The following is a 15,117-nucleotide window of genomic DNA, read 5'->3' on the forward strand; positions in this document are numbered from 1 at the left end:
TGTTAAGGTTTTCGTTAGGAGTGACAAGGATGGACAAGACTAGAAATTAGACAGCACATGTAGGATGTTTTGGTGACAAGGTGAGGGAGGCGAGATTGAGATGGTTTGGACATGTGCAGAGGAGGGACATGAATTACATTGGTAGAAGAATGCTGAGGATGGAGCCACCAGGAAGGAGGAAAAGAGGAAGGCCAAGGAGGAGGTTTATGGATGTGGTGAGGGAAGACATGCAGGTAGTTGGTCTGAAAGAGGCAGATGTAGAGGACAGGGGGGTATGGAGACTGATGATCCGCTGTGGCGACCCCTAATGGGAGCAGCCGAAAGAAAAAGAAGAAGAAAAGGAAAATTTTCTACATCTGCCTCTTTCAGACCAACTACCTGTATGTCTTCCCTCACCACATCCATGAACCTCCTCCCTGGCCTTTCTCTTTTTTCTGGCTATAAAGAAAAAGAACTAGTGTCCCAACTGGATGGTGGCATCAGTTCTGTTTTAACTCCAAAGGACCTGAAAACCTCGCTAAGAAAAAAATGGCATCATGAACCTCATGATATACAAGGAGTTTTCAAATAAAAATCTGTCCGTGTTGGCCAAGTAGCTACAACTGGGTCATGGTTGGAACTTCCTCGCATGGAGAGATTCTGAACCGAGGCTTAAGGCTCTCAGATTCCTGAGTCAAAATCATCCAATCTCCTTAAACATTATGAGAAAACTCTGTTGTATGTTATGATGCCAACAGAATGTTGCAGATATTTGTTAACACGGAGTGGAAATAAAGGATAATATAGGATAATACTTAGAATAGAGTTTTCAATGAAAGATTTGATAGCATTTTTGTACAACTGTAAGCTGTTTAGCATTATTTTTACCTCCTTTACCGTTTAAAGTCTTTGCATGTCGCTAAAAAGACCTTAGAACTTTTTGGGTTTTTTTTATACCCTTTATATTAAAGCAAAAAGAGAAAAGAGTAGAGCAGGGTTTTGTCACTCTGCCTGTTCTCCTCCACTGACTCTTTTAATCAGATTGCTTTCCCCGACACCCACTCGTGTTTGTTTCCCTGCAATTTCATTTTCTGCTCCGAATTGAGCATTAACCTTTCGTTGCAGCGAGTCCTGGTTAAGCAAGCAGGAAACAAACAGCAATGTCAGGAATAGGAGAGCTGGGTAGAAAGGGTCGTTCGACCTGGTTTAAAGCGACACTATCTTGCAATCATGCTGACATGGCTACCAAAGATAAATCATCAAAATAGAGAAGGCATTCTGTTAAGTATTTTATGGTGAATCCTGGATGTGGAGTAAAGACAAAGATGGTGGATTTATTCATGTCCAAAATAAGTTTAATGCCATCTGGTTGGATTTACCCCTCCCCACCCCTACTCAATGGACAGACGGACAACACGGCTTCGTTGGCAGACTCGAAACACAATATGAACACACAACAGCTGGTCATCACACACCCACGATAGTCTGGCATAGTTTCCCTTTCAGTTAAATATCCAATACAGGTGCAACTGGTCAAAAACCCCCTCAAAACTGATCATTTTCGAATTCTAAATATTTGTTAAGGTATGGAAAAGGATTGTATAATAAGCTAAACACTTGACAGAAACACAGATAAAAGAAAAACGTCATGTTTTACATGAAAGAGCCGATTTTGTACACCAGATTAGATCTGATGCGGCTTAGATGCAGTGGACATTGAGGATCAAGCAAGTCTCAGATAACGGATGTGTGATGGAACACACTTAAGACACACACACACATGAATGTGCATTATACATTAAAAACTAAAGTAACCGCAAAAAAGGCGTCTGGCAGGATTCAGAGTAAAACTGACACCAACACATGGGGTTGTGTTTGTGTGTGTGTGTTTAGAACTGGTCAATCTGAGTCGGTGCACATGCCTACCACGAGTGCGCAAATCATTCACATCAATCATGCTCGTGGTCCTCTGGCTCTAAACTTCCTTGGAAATATAGTTCAAAGTCGAAGTGTGTGGTACTGTGACAAAAAAAAAAAAAAAAAGGAAATCTAAAATTTTCTATCACTATCCAGTCTTTGCTTTTTTTTAAAGTTACCATATGACCACTGTTTCAGTGAGTCATGGGTGAAAAGGCATACAAATAAGTACATGTTTTTCAGATCAGCCACTGATGGAGTGGTGCACCAGACGAAACGGATGTTTCTTCAAGTTTTCTGTATGTGAGTAGAGCGCACGCTTGCACACGCGTTTCCTTTGTGCTTTAATGCGTAGTCTTCTTGGGCACCTTTCCAAACTTGGCGTCCAAGCCGAGACCTGCGAGACAGAGACACAGAGAGGCTGTGATGTGCTTTCACAGAACTGTGCAATCTTAGATGAGCAAAAGATGCACAAACGCAGCATTAAATTAACATTAAATGAAACAGCAAATGCAACACAAAGCGCTCGAGTACTTTACAAGTGAGAGTCTAATAGGCACAAGTTGGAAGAGTGCTTAAAAGAGCTATTTAGGCAATTTTACTAAATGTACTAATAAAGATTTTAAGGTGAATAAAAAAAAAAAATCTAATTACACCATTTTTTTGTTGTGTTCCTTTAGAAAACAGAGGGGAAACTTTATTTTTAATAGAAAATTTGTAAATAGTCCACATGAACTGCAATACAATGCCTCCAGCCACTTCTGGAACGTGTCCTGGAAGTCTTCTTTTTGGAAGCGTGTCAAGCAACTTCTGCTAAAATCGCTAGATCTCCGCAATGATGTCAAAACGGCCACCTTTGAGCCGGATCTTTCTCTTCATTAAGAAGGCGAAGTCTGCAGGAGCCAAATCTTGCGAGTAGGTTGGATGCGGAAGTGAGATCATGTTGTTTCCGTTGAGAAGCTCACGTGTGAGGAGAGCTCGGTGACGCATGTGGTCAGAACAGCAGATGTGCAACGCACGTGGTCGGAATAGCTACAAATGCGCAGCTCCCGATGTACACAGGATGATGCCTATTGGCACACTGACTTATGAAGGTCGGTGCTCCTTGTGACTGTGCGTGCAGCCTTGTGCTGCCATCTGTTGGCGTGTTACAAAACTAGTCTTGAAACTTCAAAATCCAATCATATCCCAATATGCAGCAGTACCTCGGTACTCGTCCGTGATTCGTTACGGAACTCGAGACGAGTGATGAAACTGACGAGTCATCGTGAGTCGGAGTCGAGTTCCGAGCATGCAACAAGTGGCGAAACATTTTTCAGTCGTCATGACGTTACGAGTACCGAATTTGACGAGTGCTGAAGTACTACTGGACAAGACGCCCAATCTCAGGGAACGAGGACGAGTTTGCAGAGAGTTGGAGATGTTTCCAAATTGTAATTTTATTCAAATATTTTATCACATTATTACTGAGAAATTTCAAAGTAGGGATGCTTGAAATGGAATGAGATGTTTAAACACCTTTTCCAATATTTCTAGAAACATCTAAAGTCTTTCAGGTCATGGTTGTTGAAGTGGTGCACGATTTCATTTAAAACACTTTCTCTATACTTACATAAAAAATAATAATAATAATAATGATAATATTTCAGTGAGTGTGATATAAGCTGGGTTTGAGATTTCCACAGCAGTCTGTGTATTTGCAATTAAAGAATATTAGTGGTAAATAAAAATAATTAACTGCTGATTAAAAAGAAAAAAGGAATTTCTAACATTAATTATGAACTTTTACTGGATGGATGAACTTATTTCTTCCAAAAAATATATTTCCCCAATCAGTGTCATGATCATGGTAATCATGGTGATCATGGTGATGGGTGACTCCTCGTGCTTGTGCGTGGGGGAGTAAGGTCATTCATAACGACACCAAACCCAGCAGGATAGAAATGTTTCATCAGAGGATAAAAGGTGATCAGCCGGACACCTTTGATATGATTTGGAGTGACTCATCCCTCTAACAAGACACGTGAGAGCAAACCATTTAAGCACCATGTTTCCTCAGAGCATAACAGAGACGCAGATTTTCCCTCGTCTGCAGTAAGCTGGGTAACGTCTATTTTTAGCGACAGTACAAAAACATGGGGATGTTTCCAATTAGCATTTTCATGCATATTCATAGGAGTTTTGGCTTTTTTTTTTGGGAAAATAAGTATATCTTGTAAAGATGTTTCTCGAGATGTTTTAGTATTTTACTGGGATTTAAAATAATGTTTTATTCAACGCTGTTACGAATTATGTTTGAGGTCTTTGTAAAGCCCTTTCAGCATTTTATTAAAGTCTGAATTGTGCGACTTTTTTGGTGTCGATGTCTACTACCTCCACTGAAGCACAAGTTAGACAGATAGGCACAATAAGACAGAGCATGGTGTAAATGAAGCACAAAAGTAATGAGTGCGTGGTGCAGAAAATCAATAAGACCCCCATTCCAGCTCTAGAACACCTACCCAGAAAAACGAGGAGGGTTCCAAGCCACTGCAAGGGCGTGATGATGTTCCCAAACAACAGCACAGAGCCCAGGATGGTAAAGAACTTCCTTGTGGTTGTGACGATGGAGCAGGTGAGAGGCCCGAAATACACGACCGTCATAAAGATAAAAGTCTGAAAGAGGATGTAGAGAAAGGTGCTGCTATTGAAACAAGATACATATCATAACAGTATGGGAGCAGGTGTGTGTAATCTTGTGTCTCACCTGTCCCAGGGCGCTGGTGAATCCAAAGAGCAAAATGTTGTAGATGACACTGGGGTAGCGATCAGCAAAGCTTAGAAACTCCCACACCTCACCTGTCCACAGAACAGCTGGGAAACAGAGCAACCATTTAAGCATCCATAGGTTTGATGCCTGTCTTTCAGACATTGTTGTTTTTTTTTTTTTTATCCATAAGCAGAAAATACATTTCTGTCTTGTGGCTCTGTGAGTGAGTCATGAGATTATGTACAGAGTGTGCAGCGCTGGAAGATTAACAGCGAGAACTCGGTTGAACAGATGCTGCTTGGGCTCAGCCGAATCCGACCAGCTGCCTTTAAAGCAGACTGCAGAAAAATAAACCACTAATAAAGTTACAGTGAAGCTCCAGCTCCCCCTGCTGTTCACCTCTGAGAATGAAAGCAACAAAAATCCTGTCTGTGCTTCCTGCTATTTTACAGTGTCATGTCTTAATATTGGTGCAAGATTAAACTTCGTTCCACGTTTGATGCACGAAAAAAAAAAAAAAAATGTCAATGAGAATGGAATTTAAAAACAAATTTATTCATATAATAGTCAGACTGATATAAAGGTCAACCGATTTTACCGATAGCTAGTACTAGCTGATAAATTAATTGACTGAGTTTTGAAAATGGATACTGGATAAAAGAAAAAAAATCCATACCAATCAATTCAAAATAGTTCTGAACTTTTTTTACAAAAATAAAAATTATAAACAGTAATAAACAATACTGAATCATGAAAATGTGCTAAAAGAAATACATATGAATATATTAATAAATATTTTGGAAAATAAAAGACGCATTCAAACTAAAACAAAAAGTAACTCAGCTACATCCAAAATAATATATAACTTTAAATAAACAGCACGTGGCATAAGTGATTCGTCTCTAGAGGCCTCTCCCGTACTATAAAGAAAAAAGCAACCTGGAAAAACTATTGGTATTGATTTTTGCAGATAACCACTAGTTCTAGCAATCAACTATCGTTGCCGATTAATCAGCAAAACCATCTATTGACCTCTACACTGAAATCAGATTTTACCTTTTGTTTGTACAGTACATTTATGTGTCCGAATTATATCTGGATATAAAATATACACCAAAAAACTAGTGATGTTTCCCCACCTATTCAAAACAGATTTGAATAATTAGCTAAAACACATGGTTTGAGACACATTTTGCAAAACCGTGGAAAATGCAGTCTTTATAAGGTTGTTTATCAGCAAGTATCTGGCGATACGATACGGATCACAATACAGGAGTTGCGGTACGATATTTTGCGATACATTGCGATACTGTAAGCAAGGTTATATATTGGGATATTTCTTATATTAGGAATAGAAAGTCGTCATTAAGAACACACCACCATATGAGTACCATGTTAGGTACAATGATACTATATGTGTACAGTGAATGATTATGTCGTACCGGAAGTTCCATCCATAGTTCGTGTAAAGCCTCATGGGCCATGGGAAAAAGGTGGATATTAATGCTAACGTGGCTAACAAAGGCATGCCCTTATGCCAGTTATTCCTGTCACTGTTTAGGTTTAGAGAAAAGAAGGGTCTCTCTATCTAGCGGTCAGAATATAAACTCAAAAGGAAACTGACATGAATCGTGTATAGATTTGTATAGTTAGATGTTGTATAGACTAAAACTCTTATTAAATATACCTATGCCACAATGCAAATGTTTTACTGCTGTAAGAAAAGGACATACCCAATCCCAACATGAGAATGGACCACAAATTCACGTTCAGCATCATGTAATTGGCTCCTGTCTGGTAATGCCCCCTCATGTGATCCTGAGCTACACCCGTCAGGCCATCCAGAGTCAGAGAGAGGAGCTGCATCCAAAAGAGAACACAAAACGTAAAATACGTGCGTGCTCCACGGGTCATGGTCTGTAATTTTTCAGTGTTTGGATCAAGTCACAGCTTTTCTTCATGTGTCTGAAAGAGGTGATAAATTACGTGAATAGTGTTTTCTTTTGGATCTTCCATCAAGTTGGAAAACACATGTTCCGAAAAACATTTGTGCACATACATAGAAATAATAAGGCAATGAAGCACTTGGGACAATATTGAATTTATTATTGAACACTATTGTACACTTTTCTAACATGTGTAGCTGCTTCATCTAAACGTTAAGGGCCCTGAGCACGGACCTTACCCATCAACCACTCAGTTGTAAGTCGCTCTAAATAACGTCATCTGCCATAAAATGAAGAATGTCAAAAAAAAAAAAAAAAATCACAAAACTCAAAAAGATCTAGTAGTTAAGGCTCTGGGTTACTGATCGGAAGGTCAGGAGTTCAAGGTCCAGTATCTCCAAACTGCCACTGTTGGGCCCTTGAGAAAGGCCCTTAACCCTTTGTGCTCCAGCTCTCACCCCAGCTTCCTAAAGATCGCTAGGATGCATGAAGACAAGTCTTTTACTGTCACTACTTCTTCTTCTAAAATAAAAAAAATGCTGAAGATGGAGACTCTTCTATAAAAGTTCCAAAAACATCACACAAAAATTACCAGATGTTAATGTTTTAGTTAATGTATCAGTTATAAGTGTTTAATCGTGTGCTATAAAAAGTCCTGGAAAATGTGCTGCTCCAATATAAAAGCAATAATGTGTTAGAAAAGTGCATTAGGGTAAACCTGTCATTTAGGTTACAGTCAGTGCCACAGTAAGTGGTGAGCTGTTACAAAATAAATCCTTTAAAGCCTGATTTGAGAAAGCAAATCTAATTATTTACCAGCTGCAGGTAAAGGCGTGTCGATAGGACCAGTCGGGGAATGAACAAAATAACATGGGACAGCGATAGGTATCTCTGCTGGGTATTATAACGAGTTGTTTTCTCATTCTCTCTCAAACAGAAGGCTCTCTGTGCGTGTGTTTGTGTGTGTTGTGTGTGTTGTGTGTGTGTGTGTGTGTGTGTGTGTGAGAGTCTGTTGATATACAGATCAAAGTCGCTGGAAAGCAGCCCAAGTTTATGAAGCGGACTGTTATTTTTTTCCTGGCTTTTCATTTCCACTTAATTAACGTGTTGCAACGCAAGCTCTCAATAACTCTCATGTGCAATCTCACCCTGATCCCGTCATGTTCCTGAGCTCAGTCTGCTTTTGTTGTTACACCACACCACCTCTATCAATCAGATTGACACATTTACCTCACACTGGTGTCTTTAGGCTCATTCTGGTGTTTGCGTAAAGCTTTTGTAAATTAAGATATCAGTCAGATATTAAACGGATTATTAGACTATTTAGCTGTAAATAATAGCATGGAAATATCCCTGGTAGGACAATATGAAATGAAAAAGTGTAATAACTAACCAGCAGCATCTCCCCAAAGCCAAACACATGTTCATCTGGAGAGGTGGAGGTTTTGTTCGGTTTGTAGAGGAAAAGCGCCACACCGGTGACGATCAGAAGCACACACAGGTACTTCGCCATGGGATACTTCTTCCTCAGAATGGTCACGCCGAGGATCATGACTGAAACCGAAGCGAGCGAGACGTGAACATTTCAAAGAACAAAAAAAAAATAGACAACTCGACTGTCTTCTGTAGTAGAAAAGTGGAGCAATTGATCAAAATCAAGCGAGTATAAAATGTTTAGCTATGAAGTGCTATCAAAATGTTTCGAGGCTTATGGTGTAACTGGTGCTATTCTGACAACGCGCCTTGCTACGGCTGCGATTTCATCATGTACAGCAAGTTAGAACAAACTGAGTGAAATTCTGTGTGAAACTGCGCAAATCTGCCACAGAGACGTTTGACATGATTCGGCAAGTTTGCAGCAGCGATGCAACGTGTCATTCGAGGTGTTTTGAGAGGCATGCGCGCTTCAAAAGCGGAAAGAACATCACCTGAAGACGGCAAGAGGTCTGGAAGACCTTCAATAAGCTCAACCTGTGAAAATGTCAAAACCATTCAGCAACTTGCGCATGATGATCGTCAGAGAACAATTCACATTATCTCACTTCCGCACCCACCCTACTCGTTTTGTCTCCTGAGGTCTTCGCCCTCTTTGATCCGGGGTTAAAGATCGCCGTTTTGACACCATTGCGGAGATCCGGCTTGAATAGCAGAAAGAGCTTGAAAAGAAAGATTTGCAGAAGCTGCAGGAATGCTGGGAGCGCCGTATTGCTACGCAAGCGGACTATCTTGAAGGTGATGGTGTGTAAACGTAGAAAAAAATAAGTCTTGTAACTGTCTTGTAAACAGGGTTAGTCTCAAAACGTTTTGATACCACCTCATAGTTACAGGGGTGGTTTGTAAATTTGAGTCACCATTCCAAAAAAAAGGGGAAAAAAGAAAATGTCTTACCTGGAATAGGTTTACAAGATTTCCCCAAAACCTAAAAAAAAAAAAAAAAAAAAAAAAGTAAAGTTTTATATACAATTTGAATCCTTCAAAAAAATCTGTATATGATTTTGCAAATAGTGAAATGTTATATTCATTAGCAAATAAATACACACAAAGTAAATCACTAACACATCATTGAACATATCCGACGTTACTACAGTGCTTGTGTAGTGCAATATATTAGGAATTGTGTGATTTTTTTTTTTGTGTCAGATCCTACAATGTGTATATTCTCTCAAGGAGATATGGTGATGTAGTGCTAGGGTTAGCATTTTATTCACCCCTTTTGCTGTTATAATAACCTCCACTATTCTGGGAAGGCTTTCCAGTAGCATGGCTTTAGGGATTTATGCTCATTCTGAAACAGGTGAGATCTGATACTAAAGATGGGTTTAGGAGGTCTGGGGGTGCAGTCACTGTTGACTCCAAAAGGTCTTCAGTGGCATTGAGGACACAAGATCCTCTACTCCAAACTTGGCAAAGCACATCTTCAAAGTGCTGACTGTGTAAACAGGGGCTTTGTAATGCTGGAACAAGACTGGACTCCTTAGTAACAGTGAAGAGAAAATGTAATGTAATGCAAATACAGCAAACAAAGGCATCTGATACTGTTGTGTGTTATGAACATTGTGGAAACATTTTGGGGAAAAAAACACATGCGAGCACGATGATCAGATCTCCACGTATTTATGATGACAGTGTAACAGCACTGGGCCACATTCAACATTATTATTTTTTCACATGTTAATGGGGGTCTTTTCTTTCTTCCCATTCTCTTGTGTACAGATTGGAAACTTTGCATGAACTTGTCAGACTGACCTGGGTGGGGTAGTTGACGTACTGCAGAGCAGAGTTACTCGACACCATGGCACCCAGATAGGACAAAGCACACACTGCATAGAGCCAGCTCCGTGTGTGGTCCGGTCTGGAGCCCTCGAAAAACTGGATCACTGTGTGGAGATGTGATAAAAGAAAAAAAAAAAAAGAACAAAAAATGAATGAGTGGAAAAGTTAAAGAGGTGGAGAACGGATCAGCGACACGAGAGGCAGACTTACAGAGCCGGGCAAAAATAGCATTGATGATACACTGGATGAACACAAGTGTAGTGGCATAGCGAAACTTCTCCTTTTTCTCCCCCTGGCTGTAGTCTCCTCGTGTGCTGAAACACAACGGGGGAATTGTGGGATGAGGTTACACTTACAAAACCAGACAAATGGTCACTCCTACTTCTCTTGGACACAATAAAACAGGCGACACTCACTACAGAGAGTGTGTAATAAGATATCACAAGTCTATCAATGGAAGGCATCAGGAAATGTCACCCATGCAAATCTTTAGTTACTGCTAAATTAACAAGCAGGACAAAGTGCAGGTGCTCGAGGTGATCCATTAGACATCGTTTCGAATTCTGCTGAAGATATTTGAAAGTAATAAGAAGGAAAATAATAATAATAAAAGATTATTTATATATATATATATATATATATATATATATATATATATATATATATATATATATATATATATATATATATATATATATATATATATATATATAAATAAATATAAAAATATAATAAATAAATATCGATGTGAACAGCCAAGAATTTACTGCCTATGAACTGAAAACGTACTGAAAATGCAAGGCCAATGCAATTACTTTTGCTATACACATTTGGGTTTGAGATTAATATTAAACAATAAATTACATTTTCAGATTTCATTTCCTTACAGCCTGGCACCTTTAATGGCAGACCACCAAATTTATAGGTGTGCAAAAGGAATGAACCAACAGATTTATGGGAAATAAAAGTAAATTACATTTTGGTTGCATATTCCTTGCTTGCAATAACACCATTAAGCCAGTGACCCACTGATATAGCTCAGTGGCTAAGGCTTTGGGTTACTGATCAGAAAGTCAAAAGTTCAAGTCCCAGTATCACCAAGTTGCTACTCTTAGGCCCTTGAGCAGGGCCCTTAACCCTTTAAGCTCCAGGGTTGCTGTATCATGGCTGACCCTAAGCTCTGACTCCAGCTTCCTAACATCACTAGGTGTTTTATATACAAGTTAAAAGCCCCTTATCTTTACCAACCTGCTGCATTTGTATTTTGTGATGCTAATCCAGATTTATTTTTGAGGGGGTTTCTCCCTTTAGTCTCCTCTTCAGGAGGTATTATGCATGCTTGATAGGGTTAAGGTTTTATGAATGTCTTGGTAAGTTCAAACAATTCTATTTGTTCATCTGATGTCCTTTGGGTCCCTTTCCACTTACATGAATTTCTCTATAAATTGACATCAAACTTCTAAATTAATTCGACTGCTATCATTATGAATGACATCAATAAAACTCGATCATGGTCCAAAATATTTGAAGACTTGAAACACACTTTGGTTAAAAATAATAATAATAAATAAAATAATAAAAAAAAATTCTAAACAGGAAAATTAAGAAATTTCGATCAATCATATAATCATCTCATGAGCCCAAATGTCTTCAGTATATAGCAAATAGAAAAAAAATTCTCACAGTGACAACACAAGTGTAATTCAATCTATACTCCAAAAACTTTCAAAAAAGATTAGTTTTAGGTTTCATTGTAAAGTATTCATTTCATTATAATCCAAATGAATGCAGCTGGGAGGAAATAAAAACAGAATTTATTTGGAAGAAATTCATTTGCATGTGATGCTACTAGCTGGAGAGGCACAACAGCTTTTACTCCAGAGGATAAAAATTTCTTACTATAGATACTGAGGAACAGCTGTGGGAAGGCGGTTTCTGTGGTTTTGCATATATTACATGAATTTTCTCAAAAGCAAACCATGTAAGAGAACTATCACATATAAATATGCATTGTGGTTTTTTAGCTTGCACCTTGTTTCCTGTCCCATGTACAGTTATGATTCATGGGTAAAAACTTTTTTTCCATTTAAGCTGTGTTGTAAACACATTGTATTGCCAACTTCTCTCTAATTCCTAGAATCTTTGTAACTTTCTCATGTATTACAGCTACCAAACTCACACCCCACCACGGGCAGGGCTGACCAGAACTATGTAAAACCACCATCTATTTTAGGTTGAGACGACAAAGACAAACATGCAATCTGAAGAAAATGATTATGGCGCCGCACATCACTTTTCCTGACAGTCATCCTTTTTTTCAGCTTATTACATGATAAGTAGTGATGATAATAAGATGCTTAATGAAATATCTTTTCAAGACTAAAGAACAGGGGGTTATCTGATCTTTCACACAGTAACATGCGGTTACCACTTCACAGTTCCAGCATCACCAGTTTGTTGCCCCTGTGCCCACACTGGTTTCTGTTCCCAGTTTCTCTTCCCTATAGCATTGTAGTAAATAGAAACTGCTCGTAGTGGTAAAATCAGTGCCCTTTTCCAGATTGGACTGAAATTGTAAATGGATCACCATACAAGCCTTATGTTTGTCAATGCTTCACCACTTTGAATGTAGTGTCAGTCACTAGAACGGAAATCTGCAACAATACCACTGTAGTGCATATTAAAGTGATCCTAAACACATGTTCAGTTTGACTACCAGTCAATCTAAAGGACTGTAACATCACCAGGTTAGGTAGATTGATAGATTTCTGGACATTACTGATCCTGGAGAGGAAATCTGTGGAAAGAACATGTGTTGTCCCAAATTCAGCCTAAATAGTTACTGAGATTAGAATCAGTCATCCCCCAAAATTTTGGCATTTCAAAGCCTTTTTTTATTTAACTAAAAACTGATGAATGAAGTAATCAAAGAAGGAGCTTGAGTACAGAGTCCAGTACTTACACAACAACAATCTCCGCTAATACATGACGTGTATGTCCTGGTACGTGCCTACTCGCGCTAGATACTTAAAAGTAAGTACTTTTTACTTACAATAATACACAGAACTATCTATTTAATGCATGGCATACAGTAAGTAGTTGTTAGGTTGATCTCGGAGCTAGCAACAGTTTAAAGTCTCATCTCACTCGCTCTGGGTCAGTTTTTCCACTGCAGGCCTGATTATATCAATCACAGAGAGACCAAGACCTGCATAAGAGATATCCAAAGTGAGTTAGTTAGTTGGTTGGTTGTTTGGTTGGTTGGTTGGATGGATGGATGGATGCTTAATTTAATGTGATGTACCAAAACATTGTTGAAGGCCATACCGTTCTGGGTACATATATAAGCATTTATTCTACAGATCTGACAGTTATAACATGACAATACGCAGAAAGAATGTAATAGGAAAAAGTCTCCCAAACTAGTTAGGTGAAAACATATTGGGACACAACAACAGTCATTTACCACAAGCTCGTTCACATTCAGGCTGAAACCCATGACCTCCTTGGTGCGGTCATTTTCTTCAGATTGCTCCTTGATGTGTGGAACGTATGTACGTATATACCTAATAATGCATTACAATGCATTTAACATGTTGATGTCTGTTGGCTTTTCTGGACATCTGTGGGAAACCGTTTGGGGAAAATCTACTGCAAATATTGCCAAAAGTTTGTGGACACCTGGTCGTAAGTATGATATGTGCTTTTTGAGAATTGCATTCTACATTTAATCCCAAATTGCTCCTATAATTTCCTCCATCCTCACTGGGAAGTGTCCTATTTCTTTTTATTTTTTTCCACATAGTGTAGATGTGATAGTCTGTTATAAATATATATAGTCTATATACCTAAAAATATTATTCTTTTGTGCAAATATTTATTTTATTATTCTTAAATGTGTTTAAGGATTTTTTTTATCCCGATTTATTTGTGTATATACTAAAATTAATTATACCGTAAAACCGTGATAACATTCGACTCAATTATCAAAAAAAAAAAGTCTGTAACCGCTATTACAGCAGAGGTTCCTACAACGTTGCGGGAACGTTATTTATGGTATTTTGCAGTTCAATTTACTCACATGGTCTCCTGGAGGATCCCGTAGTAAAAGTAACACACGAAGACTCCGAGAAAACAGACGGTGAAACGCACTCTCTCGTTGTGCCAGAGCGACGCTTTCACGCCGCCTTTCCCCGCGACCATGCCGTCGTTCGTGAGCGAGAATCCAGATATGGACACCGACACCGAGGCAGCTCCGCTTCCAGGACCCCGCGAGCCCACGTCCCGCTCCACGCTACCGGCTGGCACAAGGCCGGGAATGATAACAGTACACAGGCGGAGCTGTTACAACTCACTCCTTCTCTGCCTGGATCTGGATTTATTATTATTATTTATTATTATTATTATTATTTTGGACAAAACTGAAGATCAGATCCTAGGACAGATTTCTGGTCCTATTTCCACGCAGCATCTCTGAAACGCAGCCCGGTGCAACTGTTTCTATATCAACTACAGAAAGTGGTTAAAAAAAAAATGTCCCAAGGCTGAAAACACAAAGCCGAAACCTTCCAGTTCCTGCTGTCCAGCAGCTCATTAGATGCTCTGATATTTTGATATTTAACGCGTCAATCCTGTAGGACCAGAGCCGCCGTCAGGAGTCTCCTGCTGCATGCGCCTGATCGGCTTTGCAACTTATTATTACTCTCAAACCGGCACATGGATTATTGTGAACATATCATTATAGCAGAGCTCTACTATTTCAACTCCTAAACATCTCACTTTCCTGCGTAAATAATAGGTTCAGGTTGTAATAACATGTCTCAAAGAGGACACTCCAGGAAGTATTTGACGCCTCTAAATATCACTGCAAACTGATCCTTCAATTTTTACACTAGTCCAATTCTACCCTTTAATAAGAAATACGCAAACCTACTATATCTTTTTACAGAGCAAAAAGCTTTGTTTAAAAAAATGACCATTATTAGTATTATTTTAATCAGGCAACTATTTGGGCGACTATTTGAAGAATAAAAGGGTCCTTATGAACCGAGGGCGCTTTGAATTTCTACGTCTCTGTATGTGGAGGATTGTGATTGGTCCAGGACGACTAGCACCGTCCAATAGCGGCGCTGGGATTGTAGAAAGGGCGTGGCTACAACCACTCAAAGCAAAACTACACGTGTCTGGAAAACGAATATCTCCAGCTAAGTAAACAGTTATTACATGGTTATAATTAAACCTGCAGGTCCGAAC

The 15,117-nt window shown here is 39.1% G+C and overlaps 1 protein-coding gene across 1 annotated transcript; it reads right to left on the reverse strand.

Annotated features, from left to right (window-relative positions):
• Positions 1-1,312: 1,312 nt before the first annotated feature.
• slc35b1 (solute carrier family 35 member B1) lies at positions 1,313-14,861 on the reverse strand. The gene is made up of 9 exons (XM_083567423.1): positions 13,946-14,861; positions 10,075-10,178; positions 9,838-9,968; positions 8,980-9,010; positions 7,985-8,145; positions 6,379-6,505; positions 4,643-4,749; positions 4,398-4,551; positions 1,313-2,293 (listed from the first exon to the last, which is right to left on the reverse strand). The coding sequence occupies exons 1-9, from the start codon at positions 14,065-14,067 to the stop codon at positions 2,241-2,243; spliced, it is 990 nt and encodes a 329-aa protein (XP_083423549.1). The 5' UTR covers positions 14,068-14,861; the 3' UTR covers positions 1,313-2,240.
• Between the last annotated feature and the right edge of the window lie 256 nt (positions 14,862-15,117).

Source organism: Silurus aristotelis (assembly GCF_946808225.1).
Source record: "Silurus aristotelis genome assembly, chromosome: 17".
Lineage (NCBI taxonomy): Eukaryota > Metazoa > Chordata > Actinopteri > Siluriformes > Siluridae > Silurus > Silurus aristotelis.